The sequence below is a fragment of the Euprymna scolopes genome, chromosome 30 (genome assembly GCF_053919585.1).
Source record: "Euprymna scolopes isolate OS-2025 chromosome 30, ASM5391958v1, whole genome shotgun sequence".
In the NCBI taxonomy this organism is placed as follows: Eukaryota; Metazoa; Mollusca; class Cephalopoda; order Sepiida; family Sepiolidae; genus Euprymna; species Euprymna scolopes.
The window spans coordinates 82,398,396-82,421,580 of record NC_136511.1 but is presented as its reverse complement, the minus strand read 5'-3'; the positions used below and the strand labels follow the sequence as shown (position 1 = coordinate 82,421,580).

The 23,185-nt window shown below is 31.2% G+C and overlaps 1 protein-coding gene across 5 annotated transcripts in view; it reads left to right on the top strand.

The window, feature by feature from the left end:
* The window catches only part of LOC145254860 (coiled-coil domain-containing protein 6-like), a 181,176-nt gene extending 159,825 nt beyond the window's left edge, over positions 1-21,351 (top strand). For 4 of the 5 annotated variants that reach the window (XM_080113716.1, XM_080113718.1, XM_080113720.1 and 1 more), the window contains one exon: positions 20,580-21,351. In XM_080113716.1, the coding sequence (XP_079969842.1) occupies positions 20,580-20,642 (63 nt within the window). In that variant the 3' untranslated portion in view covers positions 20,643-21,351. Of the gene's footprint in view, positions 1-11,817; positions 11,869-20,579 lie in introns of all 5 variants that reach the window. The other variant, XM_080113717.1, reaches the window with a different exon arrangement.
* Positions 21,352-23,185: the final 1,834 nt, after the last annotated feature.

Genomic DNA, 23,185 nt, shown 5'->3' with positions numbered 1-23,185 from the left:
AAGACATTTATTTGTGGTTCTTCCAAAATAACATCTTGCATCTTGTTTTAAAAGTCTCTTAGTTCATTTATTTTGCAATTTTTTTCCCCTTCCCTTTCTCTATTGTGACCTCATTTTGCTCACTGGCTCAGTCATTTGCATATGTGTCATGCAGTGGCTGCTGCTGCTGCTACCAGCACTAGCACCCCTGTTACACTGCTACTTTGACAGACTTGAGCATTTTTGTACATTACTTGAACAACCTTCACCAATCTTGTTTGACCCTAGTTTACACAGTCCACCTGGCAGCTTTTTTTTGTACTGTCAAAAGCTTTCTCCAAATTCACAAAGACTAGATACAGGTTCTTCTCTTTACCAAAGTATTTCTCTTGAATTTGTCTTGGAATAAATATAACACCAGTAATATCTTGCCCAGGCATAAAACCAGTCTTTGTAATTATGTCTATCTACTTCTTTCCATTTACCTTTGTAATGGTTCACAATCATTAAGTTACCAGTCTTTCGGGATAACCTTTTTTATGATCTGATTTGTCAAGTCATCTCAATGCCTGTTTCATCCAATATTTCTGCAACAATGCCTGTTTCATCCAATATTTCTGCAACAATGTCTTCCGACATTAACAACTCACAGCTTCGCTTACCATTTCTTTCTCTATTCTTATAACTAGATTCTGCAACTTCTAGATTCTCATGGTTCTATGAAAATTTGGTATTCAACAATTTTTCCTTGTGATATTTCCAAGTATCTCTCTTATCCTTATATTGCTAATACTCCATTGTCATTTCAGATGCACTGCTCCAACAATATTCATATTTTGTCTTTGCCATCTGTTTAGCTATCTTAAATACTTTGTTCTTTTTTGGTCATCCTATCGTAGTATATCTATAAACTCTCAGCCTCCTTAGCTTTGGATATTGCTTCCCCCTTTGTATATCCTTATACACTGAACTTTTTTCCACCGACTTCTACACTTTTGCTTTTCTTGAATACACTTAATAACGTCTTCATTCTACCACCATGTCACCCTATTCCTTCAGCTTGTTTCCATTCAATCATAAGTCTGGTTTGTTACCTCCAACAGTGTATCCTCCTGCATCTTCCACTGTTCTTCCCTACTTCCTGTAGTGCTACACTCCATCACTTGGTTTCTAAACTTCTGTTTCACATTTTCTATGCAAGTTTCAAATAAGAGCCACCGAGACTAAAAGAATGAGATTTTTTTTTTCTTAGATAATTTTTTTGTTTAGGTGTTTATTCAAGAATGTCTCCATATGAGCCAACTCTAAAACTAGATTTTGTTTTTTTAATTATAGCAGTAAATGCCAATAACATGGCAAAGTAAAAAAAAAAAAAAAAAAAAAAAAAAAAACTTTCCCTAGTTAGAGTTTGATTTGTCAGCTTAACTGCTATTTAGGTCTGATCTGGAAAATCTGGTTGGCATAATTTTATATACTAGATTTATATTAAAATATATATGCTAATACATTAAGTGATGGTTTAAAGATTTGTGCTTCCAAGCCATATTAGATGTAGTTGAATTTTATCAGCTATCTTTATTTTAAAATAAAATTGGTCTTGGTCTTCAACTTGTTCCTATTTTGGACATTAGAGTTTGATATGAAATTAAATTTCTAATATAGCAATGGTTAAATCCATTACTATTCTTACACTTACAAGGAGAAAAGGGGGAAGAGTGAACATGTATAAAGAATTTCTTCATTTCTTCAGATAATTCTTAATTACATTATTTTTATTTATATACAAGCAGGCAGCTTGTTTGCCATTACCCTGTCATAAAATATGCTTAAATACATTTTAATTTTTGCAGATTTCTTATTGTCATTATTATAGAGCCAATTTTCTATTGATTATTATATTGAATTAAATATATAGTAGTATATTTGCTATTACAAAATGTCTTAATATTTCTTAACACTATATGTGGTAGTGACACATTTCCTTGCGTGTAAGTAAAAACAAATCCAATTTTAAAAAGGTAATAAACAAAAAAACTCTGCCAACATTGCGTTTACTCTGTGATTTGATTGATCACATGAGGGTCCTTTTTTACTTGTGAGATGAGGCATCTTTTATATTTCAATATAGATATTTCTATATGCCTTTTATATATTTTTTATCTATTTATATTACGTTTTAATGATAGAAAATAAAACTGATAATCATTACTCAACTCTAAAAACACAGAAGTAACTGAAAATTAGAAAAAAAAATTTTAATGGCAGAACAGTAGAAAAATTTGTCTGCTTCAGCAATATTCATCCTTAGTATACTTTTCCAAGTTCAATAAGTTTAAAAACTTTTATTTATTCACAGAGACGTAAAGGGCTACTGTGAATTTGATACAATACTTACAAAGATATCCTAAGTAGGGAATTGAGCAGCTAGTTGTTTGTTCACATTACATTTAAATTTCTGCATATTAGTAACTTTTTGCCCATATATCTCCTTTTTTTATTTTTATCAAACTTTACATAAAACTCATGCTTTTTTCCCCCCTCAAAACTAACCAGAATTTCATTAACTTGTAGTTTTTTTTTTTCTTCCATTGGTAATAAAAATGATTCCCTATCATTTGTAATTGTAAATAAAGTGGTTTTCTATTTTTGCTTCATTACTTTTTATGAACAGGTGTTATATATCAGAATTAGAAAATTGTGTGCTTCTTTTCCAATGCCAAAATTGTTTTGCTTTTTTTAAGCTTTATTTTTCGTTGCTGATACTCATGACAAAATGATAAATATTGATTGCTTTTAAACTACTAGTGAAACTAAATTTTATAGATCACTCCCATCTCTCACAAGTGTATTTTTACATTAGCAAAGATATATGTACATATTACATTTTACAATAATTCTAAATTAAAAAAACAAAAACTCTATAACTAAATATTTAGAGAATCGGATTCAAGAATTTAGAACATAATCGGTAATTGTATTAGAGTCAGGGGAAAAATGTAATCGTTTCATCACTTTTTAATCTTTTTCATCTTTGAATAATATTTTAAGTTTTTTAATTGCATTTTTAATTAACTATTTTAAATTCTTGAATCAATTACATATTTTTTTAAAGTATACTTATTCATAGTAACACAGATTCTTGCAATATTTACGATAATTTTATTAAGTATTTTTCCTTTTTCATACATAGTTTTATTCATGCATTTTATTTTTATTGCATAAAATAAAATTTATTTGTTCGCATCCGTTACATCTTTTCAATTACTTGTCGCTTATTGTTGTCATTGAAATGTCCGCCTTTCTTTGTCTTTATAACAATCATGTATGGTAGCAACATATTTCCCTGTACGTAAATTTATCAAAAAACAGCATCTGCCAACATTGCATTTACCGTTGAATTTGGTCATCGATGACAGGCGATATTTTATTTGCGAGTTGGTGTCTTTAGTATTTCAACATATATATATGTCTGTTTTTTCATTATTTGTAATTGTTTCAGATTTAAACTTGCTCTGAAGAAGTCTTGATTAATAAGGACGAAATGTCATTACTCAAATGAACTGAATTGATTGCATTATAATAGTTATTCACTTTTCCTGCTTATTTTTGCAGTTTTAATCTAAATTATTTTTCTATGTAATTTTAATTTGTCATTTTTTTTTTTTTATATGTATAATATTTTGGATTGGTGCCCACTTATAAAGATTTTTATGATACAATTTGATTACTTTATTCAAAGCCAGTTAAGATAAAGTTTCATTGGTAAAATGGCAAAAATTGATTAAAAATCCATTTTCATTTCATTCCTATCAGTAATGTAAAAATAAATTCTAGAAGATTGTTTGCATTTAAATGAAGGTAGACTCTGATTATGGAATTGGAAATGCAGAATTAAAGTCCAAGCTCGGCGATATTACATTCGCTGATATTAATACCATTGAGAAAGAGGTAAGAGCTATGAACCTAGCCACCTTTGCGTGAAATCACAACTTGTGTCAATCGAAGTAGTATTTTTTAAGTATTAAAAAATCCAAAAAGAGTAAGGAGTTCTATATTACAAGCCTTTTAATGGGACAGGTGACAAATTTGGAGAACTAAAAGGAAAGTTTTTTTTTTCTGTTAGAAAACAAAACAGGATTTTTTAATTTAAATTTTTTTAATGGAAATCTCTCTAGACAAGACATGAAGCCACTTCATGTAAGGAACTAACAAGAACAGATGATTACTGCAAAGACAGAGGTAAGAAGGGAAATAGTGAGAAAAGATCTACAAGCCTGCAGTTCTTTGAAAGAATCTACTTTAATAGAAAGCTGTATTACAATAACGTATCAAAACGGCAAATTGATGGAGATGACTAAATCAACAAGTCAAACGAGAACAAAAGAAGTAGAGATCAGTGAATTCTTTTTATTAAAATATGAAAACACAAACCATACTGAAAAGTTTTAACTAAAAAAAAAATGTTTTAAGTTTGCTTACAGGGTCAATGTGAGTAGTTAACAAGAAGTGAGAGCAACTGGTATAAATCCGAATCCGTTATCGTATTTACCTGTTTTGAGGTTATTTGAAAACTGATTGATACAATTGTTCTTTTAAAACGATATATTTTATTAGATATCTTAATTACTTTTCTGCAATAAAAATGTGTATTTTCATTTATTTAGCTTTTAACCTCATTTTTGTGGGTCAGAATGTTATTCTATGTATTTTCGGTTCTTGTCTAGCATTCAACTTAATTAAAAAACAAAAGTACAGAAATGTCTTTATGATGTGCTTACCTGTCATAAAACAAAGATACATTAAAAAAAAAAAAACATAAATTGATTATTTCTAACTAAGAGAACCAAATTTTATGAGTGCATCACAATTTTTTTTTTTTGGATGGGGGGCAGATAACTCCAATAATCCAAATTGTAATGCTAACAATTTCACATTAATCACTTAAAATCGTTTACAAATGATTTTCTTTATAAAAAAAACAAAAAAAACAAAACATTAAGTGATCAATTTGCCATTTTTGGAATATGACATTTTCGTTTTGTGACATACATTTCACAAATCATAAAGATATTTCTGCATTTTTTAAAAAATTTTTTTATTTAGGTTGAACTGTGGATTCGGACCATATTTCTAAATGTGGTTGATTTTAATTTGTTTAAAAAATTCTGAAAAACAAAAACAAAAATGAAGCCTTCAGTTCTTTTCGGTTGAGTTATATTTGTTTTCAGTTGGCTCATATTAAGCTTTACATGGGGAGATAACAATGGAAACAAAAAATACGTTCTTACGGTTGCATTCTGAATTGTCTCCCTTTAATCATTGATTTTTTTTTTTTTTTTTTTTTTTCAAATGTCTACTTAGCCAAATGTGTAGGATTATTTATGAATATTGATGTCAACAATTGGCTAAATATCTAAAATATTAAAGAACAAACAGATGTATACACATAATAAACTTTACTTTAGTATAGCAATATGTAAGAAAAATAAAATTAACTAGAAGAAAAAGATACTCCAAGCATGCACATGTTAAGTTCAACTATTAATTCGACATTAAAAAAAAAAAAAAAAAAAAAAAATCACCTTATACAAAACATAACAGTAGAACAGAAAATAGAAATCAGCCGAACGTTGTCTGAGCGAATCCCAGCCATTAACTGAAAAGATAAACCCAGGGCAGGAATAACAATGAATCAATAGGTTAGTGAACTAAACACCACAGGATGTATAAAGAGATCGGGTAACGCACATTTCATGCTGTTTAGCCTGATTATTCCCTATGGAGATGAAATGCGGAAGATTTTGTGTAACTTAGTTGCCATATATATTTTCATAACTTACTGATACTTATATATATATATATATATATATATATATATACTTCAGAATAATTTTATTTAACAATCAGTTTGTATGAAAACCTGTGATTATAAGATTTACAAAATATTACTAGCAGTAATATTCTATAAGTATTATCCCATCTAAATAAGAATTGCTCGATATGCAAGATAATGCAAATAAATTAATTGTAGTGATTCAATGAATTTCAAAAAACCTTTATTGAAATGAAGTGTTTGAGTTTCATATCAAAGATTTTTATTATTCTCAGCAAGACAAAGAATACTTTAGAAATTTAATCTCCTTAACCTATAGGGTTTTAATGTCTACCATCTCATCAGAGGAGAAAATATTAGCAAATATTTATAAAGGTATGTACCCTATTTGCTAAAGTCAGTGAGGCATGGAAAATCAAAGTCAAAATAATTAATTAATCAGAAGTCATGTAGCAAGAGGATTTGAAGAAAAGGATATGAAAATTGCAGATCCAGATTGCATGGTAAAATCTATGGTGAACGTTCTTTAAAGCAGTTGGGTAAAAAGATCCAAGTTGTATATTAGGTAATCCACATAGCTGAATAGATATCCGGGTCAGGCATATTCTTGTATAAATTTCTTTATGGGTCCAGCAAAAATATTTTAAAGTTTGGTGGAAGCCTTATAATTAGAAGTCTATATCATTATTACTGGGGTGAGGTGTTGTAAGGAGAGGATGAAATAGTGAAGGGTTAGAAGTGAGGTGAACATGTGTATATACATACATATATACACATACATATATACATAGATATGATGATTGCAACGTCTTGTCAGACGAGTGTCACTCCCTCAGACATTTAAAATCCATGAGCCCAAATGTCTGAGGGAGTATCTATACAAATATGATGTTACAGAGTCTTAGCTTTGTACGACAGCTAAGTCTCTCTCTCTGTTCAAAATGCTGAGATCCAGCAACAAGCAAGAGCAAGATAGCCAGCAACAAATTAAACTGCAGACCAGCTTAATGCGGGTACTGGTCTTCCGCTTTATGGTTTTTTAAATCCGAGATTTGCTTCTCCTAGAAAGGTTTCCTTCACCACGGCTTATGGGAGCCCTCTCTACCCCAATACACATATACACACACACAAATATACACGGTGCTAGTTGGCCGTTGACCCAGAAAAGAGTTCATACATACATACACATACATATATACACACACACATACATAGCAGAAAAGATATTTCTTTAAATGAAGTTCAAGAGACCCATAAAAAAGTGACCGGTCGCTTATGGAGGTCAAGTTGTGTACTAGATATAGAGACAGGGCAGGAAAAAAAGGGAAACAAGAAGAAACAAAGAAATAAGAATAAAAATAAAAAAGAGGACAAAACGCAAATGAAATAATGCGTTTTTTCAAAAATTATACTAGTTTCATCTTAATTTCCTTTGTCTGTTTAAATCGAATTAATCCAGTCAACTCAAATTATATCTATTATTCCATAAGGTGATATCCTTGTTAATTTTATATGCATTGATAGTGTCCCTTGAAAGGGGGAATTAAAATGAAGGTTTAGAATATACTAATGTTTGTGAGTGAATTGTAAAACCAAGGCTAAGTGTATTAATAGAACTTTTTATTTTTTTTATTTTATAATCCTAACAGTAATACTTCAATGTTAAATAAAAAAAAAAAAAAATAATACCTTACTGAAAAGTGTCTAAAGATCGGTAATATCAATAACATTATACTATTTAATAATATTAAACTGAAAAAAAATGTTTTCTGCGCATGTATTCACATACATATATACATTTATATATACATAAAATAAATGGATTATTTTGGACCATTTTCTAATTATGTGATTTCTTTGGATTTGACTTGTGCGAATGGAAATTTAATTAACTTACTTGGATTTACATTTTTGGATTTTACTGTTATTAGATAATTTACCTTTCACCAGAATATTCATTCACGTGAAATCATTTTTTCTTCACCATATTCCCTCTGCTTCACTTTTTGTTATCAAGTAAGATCTTTGACTTACTTGCAGTTTCATCAAATACTTCTGTATGCAAAATCCGATCCCGCATTTTGCTAATTCCTACCCTCTGATGAGAAGGAAAGTATTTCTTCGAAACTCCGCGAATTAAGGACTATCCACTTAAGTGTTTCCTTTTCAGATTAAATATGTTTTTAACTCTTTTTCAAAGTGTTTTTTAACATGTTTTATTAACTATTTGCTCTTACACACATATATATATGTACATATACATGTACGCATACAGACATATATAGACATACATATACACACATATATATCAATACATACACACCCATATATGCAAATGTATAGATTTAGATATAAAGTATACCAATAGTCATACTTATAATAAACAGTGTAGGTAATATCATAACAATTATAAAAAAGAAAAACAATTTTTAACCCTTACACTGCTAATTAACATTAAGAAGATGAGAAGAGTAGGGTTATGTAACTAAGGCTATAGAATTGATTTACTTGAGTACCAACAGGGATGACGCATCATTGAGTATTGTGCTTTCATATTTATTGTTTCAATAACGATTGCATACACAAAGACGTGGTATACGCATGCACAGTCAAGCAATTACCAAAACATGCAAAAAATCAATCAAATGAGGGAACCAATGAATATAGTCGAAGCACTCAGGACGCAAGCATACATAAGGAAACATATCGTCAGGGCTCTAATAATAACAACAAAAACAATAACAACCAGGCTAATGGATCCAATAATATAATTCCCAGTGAAGACCAGAATAGGATTAACCAGCATCCGTGCTATAAATCTTCAGGCCTCCTCTCAATTCAGACCCCCCCAATATAAGACTCACTAGCACTGGGACTGATGAACAAATAAACAATAATAAAACCAGGAAAACATTCACGTATATAGGTGCATCATCAAACTTAAAAGTAAGAATTTCAAACCACCTACATTCCTTCAGAAATGAAAGATCTCCAAACAATGATAATAAAAGTACATCCTTAACTAAATTATCAATAGCCTAGAGGACAAGAAAATTCCCTATTCAATTAAATGGAGTATACTGAATAAATCTACATATGCCCGAGGAGACAAATTTTGCAATCTTTATATATCCGAAGCAGTTAACATTATCACCTTCATTAAACTCATATTAAATACCAAGAATTAACTAGTGTCCAGATGTAAGCACAAGAAAAAAAATTTAAATACAGCCAACTTAAAATAACATACACTTTATATAAACAGGTAAATGGGTAAAAACATAATACTAAATACACATCGGTTTTGACTAAAATCTAAACTAAAACTTTGCTTATAAAAAAAAAAATGTTCATTTTTTTAAAGATAGGTTCTTAAGCATCTCTTCTAACCCATATAATAACTTTCTCTTATTGTTGATTTACATGTTGAGTAGAGACTCGCTATATGCACATTAACTTACTACACTTTAATTTCTTACACATAATTTGCACTCTGAGTATTTCCAAAAATATGTAGCTTCCCAATTAAAGAGTTTATAATTCGTCCCTATCTACTAACCATAAATGGAGTAAACATTCACCATTGCAAGGCAATTTCCAGATCCGCACATAAATATGAAAGCACAATACTCAATGATGCGTCATCCCTGTTGGTACTAAAGTAAATCAATTCTAAAGCCTTAGTTACGTATCCCTACTCTTCTCAGCTTCTTAATGTTAATTAGCAGTGTAGAGGCTAATTTGGTTTTCTTTTTTTATGATAATTATGATGTTACCTACACTGTTTATTATTATAATTAATAGTATGACTATTGGTATATTTCTTTATTTCTAAATCTATACATTTGTATATATGAGTGTATGTAGGTATGTATGAATATATTATGTATGTGTGTGTGTACATGTGTCTGTCTGTATGATGCATGTATATGTACATGTATGTATGTATGTGAATACATGTGCAGAAAATATTTTTCCCAGTTAAATATTATTAAATAGTATAATGTTATTGATATTACCGATCTTTAGACACTTTTCAGTAAGGTATTTTTTTTTTTTAATATTGAAGTATTACTGTTAGGATTATAAAATAAAAAAAATAAAACGTTCTATTAATACACTTAGCCTTGGTTTTACAATTCACTCACAAACATTAGTATATTCTAAACCTTCATTTTAATTCTCCCTTTTAAGGGACACTATCAATGCATATAAAATTAACAAGAATATCACCTTATGGAATAATAGATATAATTTGAGTTGACTGGATTAATTCAATTTAAACAGACAAAGGAAATTAAGATGAAACTAGTATAATTTTTGAAAAAACGCATCATTTCATTTGCGTTTTGTCCTCTTTTTTATTTTTATTCTTATTTATTTGTTTCTTCTTGTTTCCCTTTTTTTCCTGGCCTGTCTCTATATCTAGTACACAACTTGACCTCCATAAGCGACCGGTCACTTTTTTATGGGTCTCTTGAACTTCATTTAAAGAAATATCTTTTCTGCTATGTATGTGTGTGTGTGTGTGTGTGTGTATATATGTATGTGTATATATATATGTATATACACATGTTCACCCCACTTCTAACCCTTCACTATTACATCCTCTCCTTACAACACCTCACCCCAGTAATAATGATATAGACTTCTAATGATAAGGATTCCACCAAACTTTAAAATATTTTTGCTGGACCCATAAAGAAATTTATACAAGAACATGCCCGACCCAGATATCTATTCAGCTATGTGGATTACCCAATATACAACTTGGATCTTTTTACCCAACTGCTTTAAAGAACGTTCACCATGGATTTTACCATGCAATCTGGATCTACAATTTTCATATCCTTTTCTTCAAATCCTCTTGCTACATGACTTCTGAGTAATTATTTTGACTTTCCATGTCTCACCGACTTTAGCAAATAGGGTAAATACCTTTATAAATATTTGCTAATATTTTCTCCTCTGATGAGATGGTAGACATCGAAACCCTATAGGTTAAGGAGATTAAATTTCTAAAGTATTCTTTGTCTTGCTGAGAATAATAAATCTTTGATATGAAACTCAAACACTTCATTTCAATAAAGGTTTTTTGAAATTCATTGAATCACTACAATTATTTATATATATATATATATATATTATTAGAGTACAGCATTTGTGTGTGTGAGCAGAACATGTCTTTGTTGGTTTAGTCACATTGAAAGAATGGGTAAATGTTTGCTTGGGTTAAAAGATATAGAATAGATATAACAGGTGAATGCCAAGGAAGGTGATAAGGATGGATTTTGAGAAAAATCAGACTAAAGATTTGGTCAGTGTTAGTTTGGAAGTCAATTTCTAATGGCCATCCAACACATATTGTTATCTAAAACCAGATATGAAATTTCACTAATGCCTCGAAGGAAGATTTAATCTGAACATTATAGAGAGTTATGTACAGAATATGAGACATTGTTGGTCTGGTCACATTGAAGAATGGATGAGAGTGCTTGGGTTAATAAATATAGAGAAATTGAGATAGCAGAGTCAGTTGTCAAGGGAATGCCAAATAAAGGATGGAAGGACATAAGGATGTAGTTCAGAGAAAGATGGATGAATAAAGACTTGTATAAAGATAGGTTAGTTTTAAAGTCAAATTCTAGAAGTCGTCCAACACATGCCAACCTGTGAAACAGACATTAAAGCAAATATAAGGATTTGGATTATTCGGACTATTGTTCTCATCTTGAATGTTCTTTTCACAATGTTTCGGCTAATATAACCCCTGACGTCTTCAGATGTATTTTATCATTATAAGAATGTTAAAGATGAGAACTGTAGTTTAAATAATTCAAATCCTTGATCTTTCTCTAAGTAATTCCAGTACATGATGTTTGTCCCAAATCTAGGAATTGTCGCAGTGTGAAATTATGGTAAACATTTATTAACAGGTCTAAACGAGGTGTTCAGTATAAGTCTATATATTAAATGTAATTGCCTTTTTTATAATTTATTTCTAGCTTTTCTTCCATTGTATTATGTGCCAAACCAAATCTGTAAAGCCGGCATTGGTATGATCCATTTTCACTTTCGTGCGTTCAATTAACCTTAATAACTGTAATTAAATATTTGTAATTGGCATTTTCTTATTGTAGATTTTGGGGGAGGAAAAAAACAAAAACAATTATTTTGAAAATTAATGATTTTCTAATAATTCTAGTTATTTAACCATTTGTATTTTTATTAGTTTATAAAATTGTCTCTGAAAAGGATATATTTGTTTGAAGTAGCTGAGTACAGTAATCAAGTAATACAATCTGGTAAGGCGCATTAATGGATGGTTGTAGCTGGTAATCTTCAGGTTTTTGGCATTTCTTTCATCTCTCATAGGCTGAACTACCCATCCATATTTATGTCTTGCATCAGCCAATCATATTCCTGTGAGGATGAACCCAGATGTATTCATATTCATTGCATCAGGCTATGATGCCATCATCGTTTAATATATCCAATCGTGTAAATGGAATAAGTTTTTTAATCTTGAAGAATTGAAGTAGCAGGGTTATTAAGAAGCCAAGAAAAACCTAAAAGGAAGTGATAGATTTAAGAGAAAGAGGGATAAATAAATACCTGGTTAGAGATAAATTAGATTGATAGTCAATATCTGAAAGCGGTCCAAAACATGCCAACCTGTAAAACCGACATTAAACCAAATATAATGATTTGAATTATTCAGACTATTGTTCTCATCTTGAATGTTCTAACATTTCACCCAATGTAACTGACGACTTGAAATGTGTATTCTCGTTTCACGTGTTTAATTAACCTGTAATTACATATTTGGAATTGCCGTCTTCTCATTGTAGAATTCTGGGAAAACATTACTTTGAAAACTAATATTTTCTAACAATTCAGTTATTTAACTCTTTACTTTTCTGTATTTGTATTTTCTTCATAAGACTAATGTTAACAAGGTTTATAGTATCTGAGCTAGTAAATAGATAAGTCTCTTAAATGTATGAGAGTTATTTTAGGAGCTGAATTTTGCAATAAAATGACTAACATTTACCCAGGAAAACTTTTTTTACTTTATTTTTCAATCTGCACAATTCACCCGTATTGAATTATTTGGACTATAATTCTCATCTTTGAATTTTTTAAATAAAGATTGATAATTCGGATTACTTGGATTATTCGGGCTACTGTTCTCATCTTGAGTGTTATTTTGGTTGATGTAATCGTCACCTTTCTTCAGGGGTATATTGTCAAACTCTGGAATATTTGTTGAACTTGGGAATCTGCATGTAATTTGAACTGGATCCTTTATTTAATTGACAGGATCAGCAAGCATCATGACTGTATAGATGTCCTAAGTAATTTGCAATTGTATTTTGAGTACACTGGCGATTCAATCTCAAGAGAGTAATTTATAACTGAATTTTACCAAGTACTTCACACATCATTGCAAACAAATTCTGCATGCTACCCTTGTAGTTTACAAAGTTTACCAGAAAAAATCCCGAGTTCGACAAGATATGCCTGAAAAAGTTTGGAGATTACATTGACCGAAACATGAAAATAACACTCAAGATGAGAACACTAGTCTGAATGATCCAAATAATCTGAATTATCAATCCTCATCTCAAAAATGCATAATACATGTTTCTATGTTCATAGATTATGACTTTTGATGAGAAAGTAACATCATCCAATTGACAAAGACGTAGTATGAAAGTAATTTGAAATTAGTGTTGCTGATGTAATTTTAAAAAATTTGATTTTAACTTTTAAAATGAATTGTTTCAATTATCTTCCTATTGATGTTAACAGTTTTAAAAAATTAATTCTTGCATTTATTTTAGTTTAATGTAATTTTGACATACACTGAATTGTTGCAATTTAAAATGAATCAATTTTTTTAAAGAAAGTTTTTCTTTTATTTAAAGAATATTTGGGTAACAATTATTTTATGGTAAGAAGCGAGACTTAAAAAAAAATTTTTTTTCTTTCAATTATTGAAAAGTTAATGTTCATTTCATTTTAAAAATTATTAATTAGCTGACAATTGTTTTATCTTATAACTTTCAATAAATTATTAAAGGAGACATTCATGTAATTTATTAAAGAATATTTAACTAACGATGACAATTATTTTAATAGAGAATTTTTTTCTTAATATTATTAAAATGTGGAATATTTCAAAAGAATTATTAACAGTGAATTAAGATGAAGAAAACAACTCCGGAATTTCAATTCTTCACTTTTTATAAATACATTGAAAAAACAAAAACAAACAAAAAAAAAAAACAAGATTTTTTTTATTCCTTTATCGTTTTTTTTTAATTGAGTTTTCACTCATTTGCTTAAAAATCTTGTTCCCAACTGCAGTGGAAATCAGGAGAGAATAGATTAATGCTGTAAGAATATGGCAGTGGTTTCCATTGTTCTTGCTGCATTGTTAGAACTTGTATTTGTCCTGATGAAAGATGACCAGAGGTTGAAGGTGTCTTTATTTTCCATGTCTTTTTTTTTTTTTTTTTTTTTTTTCACTTTTTTTTTTCACTTGCCTAAGAAGTTGGAAACCGGAAGTGATGTTTATAGTAGGACCGTTTTTTTTTTTTTAAGGAAATCAATAGTTAAAGATGACGGTCATCATCATTGTCTTTATTTCCCTTGGTCAGGGGGTCAAATGTTTTGGCAGTTTGCTATCTTTGTCTATAAACTTGCTAGTCTTGAGCACCAATTCTATTCAAATTCCATTGTTGAAGATCCTTGTTGATTATTTGCATCCAACTTAGATTGTCCCAATTTTCTCAAATTATCTCACGTTTCCTCTTATCTTTCCTGTCAAGATTTGCAAATTTTCTTATTAAAACTCTTCAACATTACTGAACCTAACTCACTATCAGAAATTCCTCAAGCTTTTGGTATATTCAGTGTTACCAACAGGGTCTCAAAGCTCATCCAACCCAACATTGCAACTGAATCCATCATTTCAAGTTTGCTCATCATTGTGAACTTGATTATTTTTTTTGTCTAGACTATTTCGACCTTTAAATACACATCTAAAATTTCAAATTGTTTCTGCTCCTTGGCTAACATTTGATGATGAAGCTCTGTTTGATTTTCTCCCATTTTGAATTGCCTCCAAACAAATATTTTTGCAAGTTTAAAATCATTTTAGACTAATTCCAAAGGGAAAAAGCTTTTAGAATAGAATGCCTTCTGAGAACCTCCACAGTGAAGAGTTGTGATCATGCTGATTGTTGGGTTGATCAAGCATATTTACGTTACTAATGCAGCAACTTCATTGGAACGTATTTCATTGAAGTACTTGAAAAACAAGCACTGGAATGCAAGTTGTGGCGATAGGACAGAGGTTGGAGCTTGGTAAACAGATTATTTGATTAAAGACAAAGTGGGTGAGACTAGTGGTTGGTGCACCAGCCCAGATACGACCGCAATACTCTATCCATGGGCGAATGATGGCTGACATGTATGAGAAGTTTTCTGGCATGATAAAGGGAGTTCACCTCTTTTGCAGCAGTCTTGGCAATGTCTTCTATGTATTTGTTCCAATTCATGTTGTCTTTGAATGTTAGACTGTGGAATTTCGGTGAACTCTTGGGTATTAACTAATAATCCAATCTGGCTCAAATTTTGACTGTTTGAAAGGTAGTACTTTATATTTACTTAATATTTTAGTACATCAATATTTTATCAGTGGTGCCATCTATGTCATGTCCGGGAGTAATTCAGTAAGGTTATAGATTGGCATTAAATAACAAACACCAAAGTAATGATCTATTACATTAAAGCAGTAAATCAAAGTTTGTTTCACTGTGGCTTTTTCTATATATTATGACATACAATATCTGCTAAAATAAAAATATTCAACAGTTCTGGGATTAGGTTATTTCTTTAAAATCTGTTTTGACTCGTATTAGCTGTAAATAGCAAGTCATTGGTCTCCCTTACCTATCCATATATTTCTCTCACTCCCCCTCTCTTGGTTCAATCACTCTCTTATACTTTTTAATGTTTCTATAAGCATTTAGAGAAAGAGTTTAAAGCTAATTTAAATAATGTGTTCGTATACGCCATAAACATGTAAATTAAATACACTAGTCTCTTCTATTCCTATATTATCTTTATAGATAATAAAGAACTAAACAAATTTGTGAAAGAAAAATTTAACAGATAAAGCAGTTTATGAATTTCTTTCATAAAACCAGTAGAATACATAATGCCAGTGATTGAGAACAATGAATCATGGGTACATCAACATACTGTATATATGTTCATTTATTTATCTTTTATCTTTTATCTATATTTAAAGATATTAACCCTGAATGAATTGACTTTTATGCAGTTGGAAGTTAATTTCTAATTGGAATAATTTTTGTTGGTATTTCTGCTTCATCTTGTCATAACACATAATTTACAAATTTGTTCTAATTTAGTCTGTTAGAATTAATTTTATAATTCGAATTTGTCAACTAACATACTGAAAAGTTTTTTTTTTTTTCTTAGTTTAATTTTGATATAAAACAAACATATTTTACAGTCTATACTTATGCCTTATGTAGAAATGATGAATTTATCAAATACTAGTTACACATACCCAGCATTGCATTAGTTTCACAGTTTAGAATAAAAGTAAATTAATACTAATAGAAAAGAAATAAAATATAATAAAAATGTAGAAGTCACGTATAGACTAGAAATGCACAGAAACATATGAAATGATAACAATATTAATATAAATAAGAAACGAAAAGTGCTCAATAATGAATTGAATACTCTAAGGGAGGTAAGTTATAGCTAGCTAAACCTATAACTTACCTCCCTTTTTTAGATTAATCTCCCTTCCATTATTGGAGTCTATTATCATTATAACAATCTTCCTCTTCCTAGTATTTTTTTTTTTTGTTAAGCTAACTGAAAGCAAACACATTTTAGTATTGTTAAAAAAAAAAAAATGTTGAAAGCAAGAAAAGGAAAATTTTTTTAGGCAGAATCAAATGTCTTTGAGATATGCTGCTATTTGGGTCTAAATTATAAAATCTGACGGTAAAATTATGTTAACTAGCAGGGGTATCCAGCCTTTCTTGGTTGTAAAACATCTTTAAATATATTTTAATTCATGCAGATTCCATATTTCTTATTACGGAGCTAATTGTCAATCGAACATTATATATTGTACTTTTTTTCAGAAATTTGAGTGATAAGTTTGAAGATTTCAATATTACCCATGCCCTTTCAGTAACAGTTTGGTGCTCTCTCATTCTTCATTTTTTCTATCCTTTACTTTCCACAACCATTTTCTGTGGTACTAATCGAGGCTGGTGCCACTCCTTTTTATTTATTTATTTTTCAGTAGATTGGGGGGGTGGTGACAATATGGGAATCTTGCAGTATTATTAGCATGCTCATCTTGCCAAAAATTGCAATACACTCAAAACCTCTAACAAAAATAAATATGAAATCTGCATGAATTAAAATATATTTAAGCATGCTTTACGACTGAGAAAGACTGGGTGCCCCCACTAGTTAACATAAATTCTGTTAAGCATGTCATCATTATTATTAATTAGGAATCCACAAACTCTAAACAACAGGACCACATGGCTTCTTTATATTAGAAGGGCGATAATCTTCTACGCCATGTTAGCTTGACACAAATGAGTTTGCAAACTAAGAATAGTAAATTTTTATTTTTGTTAAAATTCTGCTCTTTAAGTTTTGGTGTACATAAATATTTCATTTGGACATCAATAAAATAAAATGTTTGTTTTTTTATTTTTTGTTTGTGTAATAAAAAGATAGATTAGAATGTTTGTATGACTTTGTTATTGTCAGTAGGTTGTGAAGTTGTATAAAATAAACAATGACCACTTGAAAAGATAATTTTAGCTACCATTTTAGCATACGCCCTACTTGTTTATTGTGTGAGAAATCTTCACTGATTTGAAAATACCGACTCCTTCCTAATTTTTGTACGAGAACTAAACCTCACGTTTCAACAGTTTATCCTTGTTTGTCAAATTTGCATTACAGATAAGCATTTACGCTTAGTAAACAATTCACAGTGACTAATTCTCAGGAATTTTACTGAGAAACTCTGATAAGCATTGTAGATAAAATAATGCATATAATTTCTACAGTACAATAGTCATCTGCATGGCACGTTTATATACATACTAGCAAATATATACTTCCTCAGATCACATATTTTTGCTAAATTAGGATGATATGGTGAGAAAAAACATTTTACACTGATTTCCAAACGAGGAGGTCATCATCATCATAGCGTTTCATTTCATCTCGAGATCCATTGTCGAGCAGTGTCAGAAACATCCCTCAGGTCCGCATTGCTTTAGGGGCAGTCTGTGAGGATGTATGCAGTAGTCTGCACATCGGTGTTGCAGAGACAGTGTACATAGCCCCACTTGTGCAGGTTGTCCCATGTTTTCGCAACCTTCTCTCGGCTCCTGTTGAGTGCTATCCACTCTTTCTGGGGGAATTCAGAGCCTGCTGGAAAATCTTCTTTTGGTGCCAAAAGAGCCTTGTTTTCTTTGACTCCTTCCACCAACGCAGGTGAAAGGATGCTGGTGTTATTTGCCTGAAGCATGTGAAAGTGGCAAGCTCCTCAAAATGGTCATCACTGTGGCACCTCTTTATGTTCAAATAGGGGATCTCGATTGCCATTGCTCTACTTTCATTATCACCTCTCAATGAATCTGCGAGGAGGTAATGCCTGGAAGGATGATATGACAACACAACAGATAGTACACTACCCCCCCCCCCCGAAAATAATCATGGAAAGATGGTACCACAAGGAATGAACATGTTATGCTCCCCCTTCCATTACCTCCAAAAGAGGAGGTAATACTGGAGAGGATCATATTGTTTATGAGTAGGTATCATAGCAACTGAATAGGTATTACTTTATTCCCCCCTCCCCCTAAAAAAAAAAAGGTAGTTCCTGCAAAGATGGTATAATGACAACAAAATAGATACTACAAAGGAGGATTTACCTGGGAGGTTTACCCCAACTTCTTTAAAAAGGAGTTCCTGGGTTTGAACAACAGAAGCGATATTACACTACCAATCGCTGTTAACAGATAATACAATAGTAGATTAAGTAAATTTTTTGTTTCATTCAAGGAGTGCTATTTAACATTCCACCAAAATTGGGCGTTTTACAATCAATGAATAAGAAAATATGACCATGCAAAATTACAAATGTATACGACAGAATACTCATTTACTAGAAACTGTTTAGAAAATTATAATGCAAATTAAGATCTAAAGTGCTTGTGGTGTACTATATAAATATATATATACACACGCACACAGTAGAAAATTATTTTTTTATTCTATCTTTTGGTGCTTTCTTTCTGACCCTCTTTCTTACCTCCTCATGTCATTTGTTGTTTAATATTTATAATTCAATGCGTGTACTTATTCTGGCAGTCATTTGATTGTATAAAGACAAAATATTAGCTATCTGCATGAGTTAATTTGTTATAGTTATCTACTTTTTTTCTCTTTCCGATAGTCATGCTGACTGAGCTGTTTTCTGACTTTGTAGGCAGGTCCACACGTGTTAGACATCTGGAGATCAAAAATGTGCTCAGGGTTGTTGTAGATGAGATTGTTAATTTTGTGAACTCATGTCTCTAAGAATCAAGATCTTTAGAGTATGACAGGTGTCTGGTGGATGGCACATCTCTGACTGATTTTTAGGTGGTCAATGTTATGAGTAGAACTAGGACAACTACGTATTCTTTTCATTGTTTTTACTCTCGAGTGTGTATCTATTGATATATGCTTTTATATAGAGTGATGTGGTTCTCCGTTGATTGTCTGTGTCGGATATACACTCGATAGTCAAATCAATGATAAGAATATTTTGTTGTCACAGCCTTAGTTATGAGCAGGATCAGAGTTTGAAACATCGAATGCAAATACTAAGCATAGCTGTATAGTTTAATAGAATTGTTATTTGTAGTTCGATCTTTTCATGGTGGCTATAATAAAACAATGATACAAAAACATTAGTTCTCTTTATTCATCCAATTTTTTGTAGTGTTAGTAAGTATCGAGTACGCAAGAAATGGAGTCGAATTACAGGTCTGTTGATCCTTACAAGTTGTGTACATGAAGTATAAAACAATGGAGATAGTCTCCGATGTGGAGGAAGTATATTTGGATAGTGAGGCTATTGATGTTGTTCAAAGATTTTGTTACTTTGGGATATGATTGGAGTAGATATGAGCTGGTGTGAGTTCATGGAACCTCTGCCATTAGCACTGTCAACCAAAAAAAAAGCCTGTCAGACAGGTGTGTACAATGATGATGATGATGTATGGAAGTTAAACCTGACCAGTGAGAATTGAGGACATGCGTTGCATGGCGAGAAATGATACAAGAATGATTTTCTGGATTTGTAATGAAAGTCTTAAAGATCTGCTTAGATCTGATGATTTATATATGGATGGTAGAGGGAGATATGTGCAACAGTGTTTGATTTGGTCAGATTATAAATGGATGAGAGTGCATGAGTTAATAGATGTAGAACAGTTGAGGTAGTAGGGTCAGTTGCTAGTGGGAGACATGGAAGGAAATGATAAGGATGGATTTGATTAAAAATAGGGATAAATAACAGCATCACCAAAGAGAGGTTAGTTTGGAAGTCCAAGTTCTAAAAGCCGCCCAATGCATGCCATGATGAACCATATTTTTATTTTTTTTTATTTATTTATTTATTTTTCAGAAACCTAGGCCCAGTCCAGAGAAGTTTGTACGGCCAGGAAATGTACCCCAGGATAAAACTTGATGATAATAAACTCTTCCATCTTCATGGGAACTGATCGACCCAGATTTCTCTGTCTGTCCCTGTCTGTGTGTAAGTTTGGACTGGTTGCGTGAATGTGTGATTACATGTAGATGTTTCTCCTAATGGTTTATATGCTAGTGTATGAAAGTATGTATGCTAGCACCTCTTAAAATACACACACATACAAAATACAAATGTATGCATCTATGTACATACATAGGTATACATATATACAGAACAATACATATACACACAGAGCAAGTGGCAGTATCTCTCTTGTCCTTTTTTTTTTTTTTTTTTTTTAAATATATATATATATCTATATATATAGTGTGGCGTAGTGATATATACCTTTTCTGCCTTTGTCTATACAGGTGTAGACCTCACCTGGCTGAGTAGGTGCCAGCCTGTATAGGACCATGCTCTTCTCCCTCTAACCCTCCCCCACCGTTTATCATTCACCAAAATGCCAACTCACCCCTCTGGTGAGCTGAGAAATTACCAAAGTCCCCGCAAAAAAAAAAAAAAAGAGAAAAAAAGAAACTGCCTCTAGACGTGGGAGGTATAAGATGAGAGATGCTTGATCACAGATGTAAACCTTCATCTGCTCCAGTTGTAAAAATATTAAGATAAATAATATTAATAAACAGAAAAATACAAATGTTTTACCCACGCCTTAATAAATCCTCCTTTAAAAAAAAACAAAAAACATGAACTGTCTATAAAGAAAAGACAGACAAAAAAAAAAAACGTATTTTGTTAATTTTTAATGTTTTATATAATTGTTTTCATTTGAATTTTATGTATAGTATGAAAAATATCTCACAATTAAGCTACGTTTATGTTTCACCCATGCAGGGAATCATAAGACTAATGTATGATTCTCAGTGGGGCTGAAACCTGGACGCCTCTGTGAAGCTTCATTGCTGTAGATGTATTTTCATGCTACTATTAAGCTCTATTTGAGTATTGAGCACTGTTGAAGTAAATGGTGAAGAAATATAACAATATATTATATCATCATATAATATGCGTATAAATGCAAATAATATATATTAAATTAAGATACATTTCTTAAAAAGTAACTGATTTTAAGTTCACTTAAGAAGTGCTTAATACTAGATAGAGCTTCATAAATATTTATTATTTATAAATATAATAAATATTGTATGCTACGCAACTGTGTTATATATGTTACGTTATCTAACATGAATGGCACCCATGTAAATGGGTGTATATGTTTCGTGTTTGTTTGTAAATGTGTTACTAAATGTCTATTAGTGGTTCTTCACTTTCTGAACCCGTTATTTTTCGTGATCGTCTAATGTTCATATGCATGCGTGCGTCATATGCGTATCTTCGACATACCTTTATCTTCTCTGCTCACTGAACCTGGTCCATCCTAATTTCATCTTGTTCTTGGAGGGGCTGGAACCTTTTGGACAAGACATTCACTCCAAGATGATGATTGGTTTTCATATTAGTTTTTATTTCACTTTCCAGGATGTTGCGCAGATGAAAATGGAAAATTAGTTTCTTTGCTTGTGGCCTTAAGTCTACATTGAGGGACATGTTACTCCCTCCCAAGAAGTAAAGCCCAACCACTCTTCTTCAATTCCAAGTTCTAACTCCTTGATCTCCAGCTAACCTGATCCATGTGGCATACACTTAGATTCGATCAGCTGACCAGACCTTCTGGTAAACTTGTCTATGATCTAGCTTTGTTATATTTTGACAGGTTTTATGAAAACATTCTCATATCCATCTCTTTTCTACCTCTCCAGTTAGATAGATCAAGATGGACACATAGCTAGATCGATATATAGCTACAAAGTTAGATAGATAACTAGATCGATATAAGATAATTTATTCTGTTCTACCTATTTCATAACACACACACACACACATATATATATACATACATATATATATATATGTGTGTGTATATATATATATATATTCAAGCATATCTGATTGAACACAACAGTTACTCTTTTTTCCGATTTTTCTGGATATCTTTTTGATTCGCCAAGTGGACTTTTATTATAGTCGGCACAAAAAAAAAAACTATAAAACACTAAGCCGAAAAGGAAAAGAAAACAACAACCACCGCTCCTGATGATAATCGGATTCACCAATAGAAAGCGCTTGAGTAGAATAGGGCTGAACAACTTGTGGGCGCCATTTTGTACAACATGCCAACTGAAATAAAAAAGACCACGGGCGAATCGAAAAGATATCCAGAAAAATCGGAAAAAAAGAATAACTGTCGTGTTCAATCAGATGTGCTTGAATAATGACTTGCTGCCAAAATGTGTGTGTGTGTGTATATATATATATATATATATATATATATTTTTTTTTTTTTTACACAGTGATCACCACTTATCAAGGCCCGGAAGCCACTCAGGGATAAGGGTTATTGCAAGTACATTACGTTAGTGAGGAGATTTGCTGAAATGTTTACTTAAGGGGGCGGTTTATTAGGAATTTGTTAACATTGGACTTGAAGACAACCAAGTTGTAGTCCGGAGGGAAGCAGG